Source organism: Myotis yumanensis, unplaced genomic scaffold, assembly GCF_028538775.1.
Source record: "Myotis yumanensis isolate MYYU_CA2020_CCGP unplaced genomic scaffold, mMyoYum1.0.hap1 SCAF_12, whole genome shotgun sequence".
NCBI lineage: Eukaryota > Metazoa > Chordata > Mammalia > Chiroptera > Vespertilionidae > Myotis > Myotis yumanensis.
This window is the reverse complement of record NW_027223763.1, coordinates 1,400,122-1,402,238: the sequence shown is the minus strand read 5'-3', so window position 1 is coordinate 1,402,238 and position 2,117 is coordinate 1,400,122. Positions and strand designations below refer to the sequence as shown.

Genomic DNA, 2,117 nt, shown 5'->3' with positions numbered 1-2,117 from the left:
CACTCGCTCATTCACTCTCTCACTCACTTGCTCGCTCACTCACTCACTCGCTCATTCCCTCGCTCGCTCACTCACTCAATCACTCGCTCATTCACTCGCTCATTCCCTCGCTCGCTCACTCACTCACTTGCTCACTCACTCCCTAGCTTGCTCATTCCCTCGCTCGCTCACTCACTCGCTCATTCACACATTCCACAAGCAGTGCGGCCCGGCCAGGGGAGCTGCTGGACGCGGCAGGCCTGGACCCGCCTCGCCCTCCAGAAGGTGCGCGGGTCCTCGGGGGAACGTCTCGTGTCTCTCATGGCGCCTTCCCACCTGCCCGTCTGCCACACGTGTCCGCGCTGTTCCGTGGCCCCGCTGGGCTCCTCCACGGCCTCACCCGCGGCTTACGACCAGGCTTTCGGGGAGCTCACTTTATCTGTGTTTTTAAATCCTCCCCCAAGGGTGTTTTCTATTGATTTGAGAGAGAGAGGAAGGGAGAGAGAGAGAAACACCAATGTGAGAGAGAAACACTGATCAGTTGCCTCCTGCGCACGCCCGACTGGGGAGGGGACCCCAAACCCAGGCGTGTGACCTGAGCGGGAATCGAACCCGAAACCTGTTGGTGGCGAGGACGACGTCCAACCACCCGATCCCTCGGCCGGGCCGTGCAGGTCCCTTTCGGAGCTGCTTCTGCGCCCCCGGCGCTGGGTGGGCACGGTGTCCGAGCCTGTGGACCGGGTGCTGGTATCAACCCCACGGAGCTGAGGAAGAGACCGAGGGTCAGAGAGACGCCCTGCGGGCCCCCAGCGAGAGCGGCCGGTCCGTGCGACTCTGCAGCCCATGTTCCCGCTCAGCCCCCCAGGAGGCGGCCTCTCTGTCCCTGAGGGACTCGGTCTCCTCGGGGTGCCTCTCCCCCGGCTCTCGGGGCCTCATTAGAGCAGCAGAAATGAGGCCGCAGGACCCGGCAGGCGCTTCCTTCACACCGTTACCCCGTCATCTCGGGGTCCCCCACACCGTGAGGACTCGTCGCCACCGCCAGACCCGTGGGACAGAGGAGGAAGCCCCGCTCGGGCCAGGCCACCGCAGCCTGCTGGTTCCTGCCTGCGGACTGAAGGGTCCCGGGTTCGATTCCGGTCAAGGGCACAGGCCCGCGATGCGGCTCGATCCCCAGTAGGGGGCGTGCGGGAGGCGGCCGATCCATGATTCTCTCATCGTTGATGTTCCTTCTCTCTCCCCCTCCCTTCCTCTCTGACATCAATAAAGATTTATTTAGAAAAGAAAAAAAGTGACGACGGTGCGCGGCGGGGAGCCCGCTGAGGTGGTGACGCGCGTTCCCCCAGCGATCAGTGAGGCGGAGCGTCTTTCTCGCTTGTTGGCCACTCGCCTGCCTTTGCAGAAATGGCGATGGGATTCCTTTGTCCATTTCCCTGGGCTCTTTGGTCGCGGGTTGTTGAATGCTAGTTCTTTACAGACAGAGCGGGCACAGGTAGGTTTGCAGTTGTGGGGACGTGCTGCAGAGTCTATTCTTACGTTATTACTAGAGGCCTGGTGCAGGGTTTCGGCCGATCCCCGCAGGCCAGGCCGAGGGGCCCCACCCGTGCACAAATCCGTGCACCGGGCCTCTAGTGCGCGTATAGATCTTTGGTTAACCTCTTCCCGCCCTCCCCCGCTCCCCCTTCCCTCTGAGACTCATCAGTCTCTTCCATGTTTCCATGCCTGCGTTGAGCGCCTGCCTCCTGGTGGTCAGTGCGCGTCATGGCTGCCGGTGGAACGGTCACTTAGGCTTTTGTATATAGAGTTGTATTAGTTATCGTGTTATTTCCACATGAACAACCGCAAACCTACGCTTGCCCGTCCTGCGTTCCGGGTTAACGCCATCGCGCATCCGAGACGTGCACAGACCTTCTCGGGTCCGTGGGCTGCCTCTTCGCTCTGGACGGTGCCCTTGGCCGCACAGACCTTCTCCACTTTCATGTAGTTCATCGTCCACGTCCTCCCGTCGCCCGTGCCCCCGCCCAGAGCCTTCGCACAGGCCGTGCCTCTGCCAAGACCTCCCGAGGCCGCGCCTGACCGTCCGGTGGCTCTACAAACGTCCAGTCTCCAGTCCTGGGGAGACCAGAGGCCTGCCCGCACCC

General features: G+C 62.2%; 1 protein-coding gene across 1 annotated transcript in view; it reads right to left on the bottom strand.

Moving 5' to 3' along the window:
* Positions 1 to 1,965, bottom strand: part of DIPK1B (divergent protein kinase domain 1B) — a 3,352-nt gene extending 1,387 nt beyond the window's left edge. The window contains 1 exon segment of the mRNA XM_070431058.1: positions 1,885 to 1,965. Coding sequence (XP_070287159.1) covers positions 1,885 to 1,965 — 81 coding nt within the window.
* Positions 1,966 to 2,117: the final 152 nt, after the last annotated feature.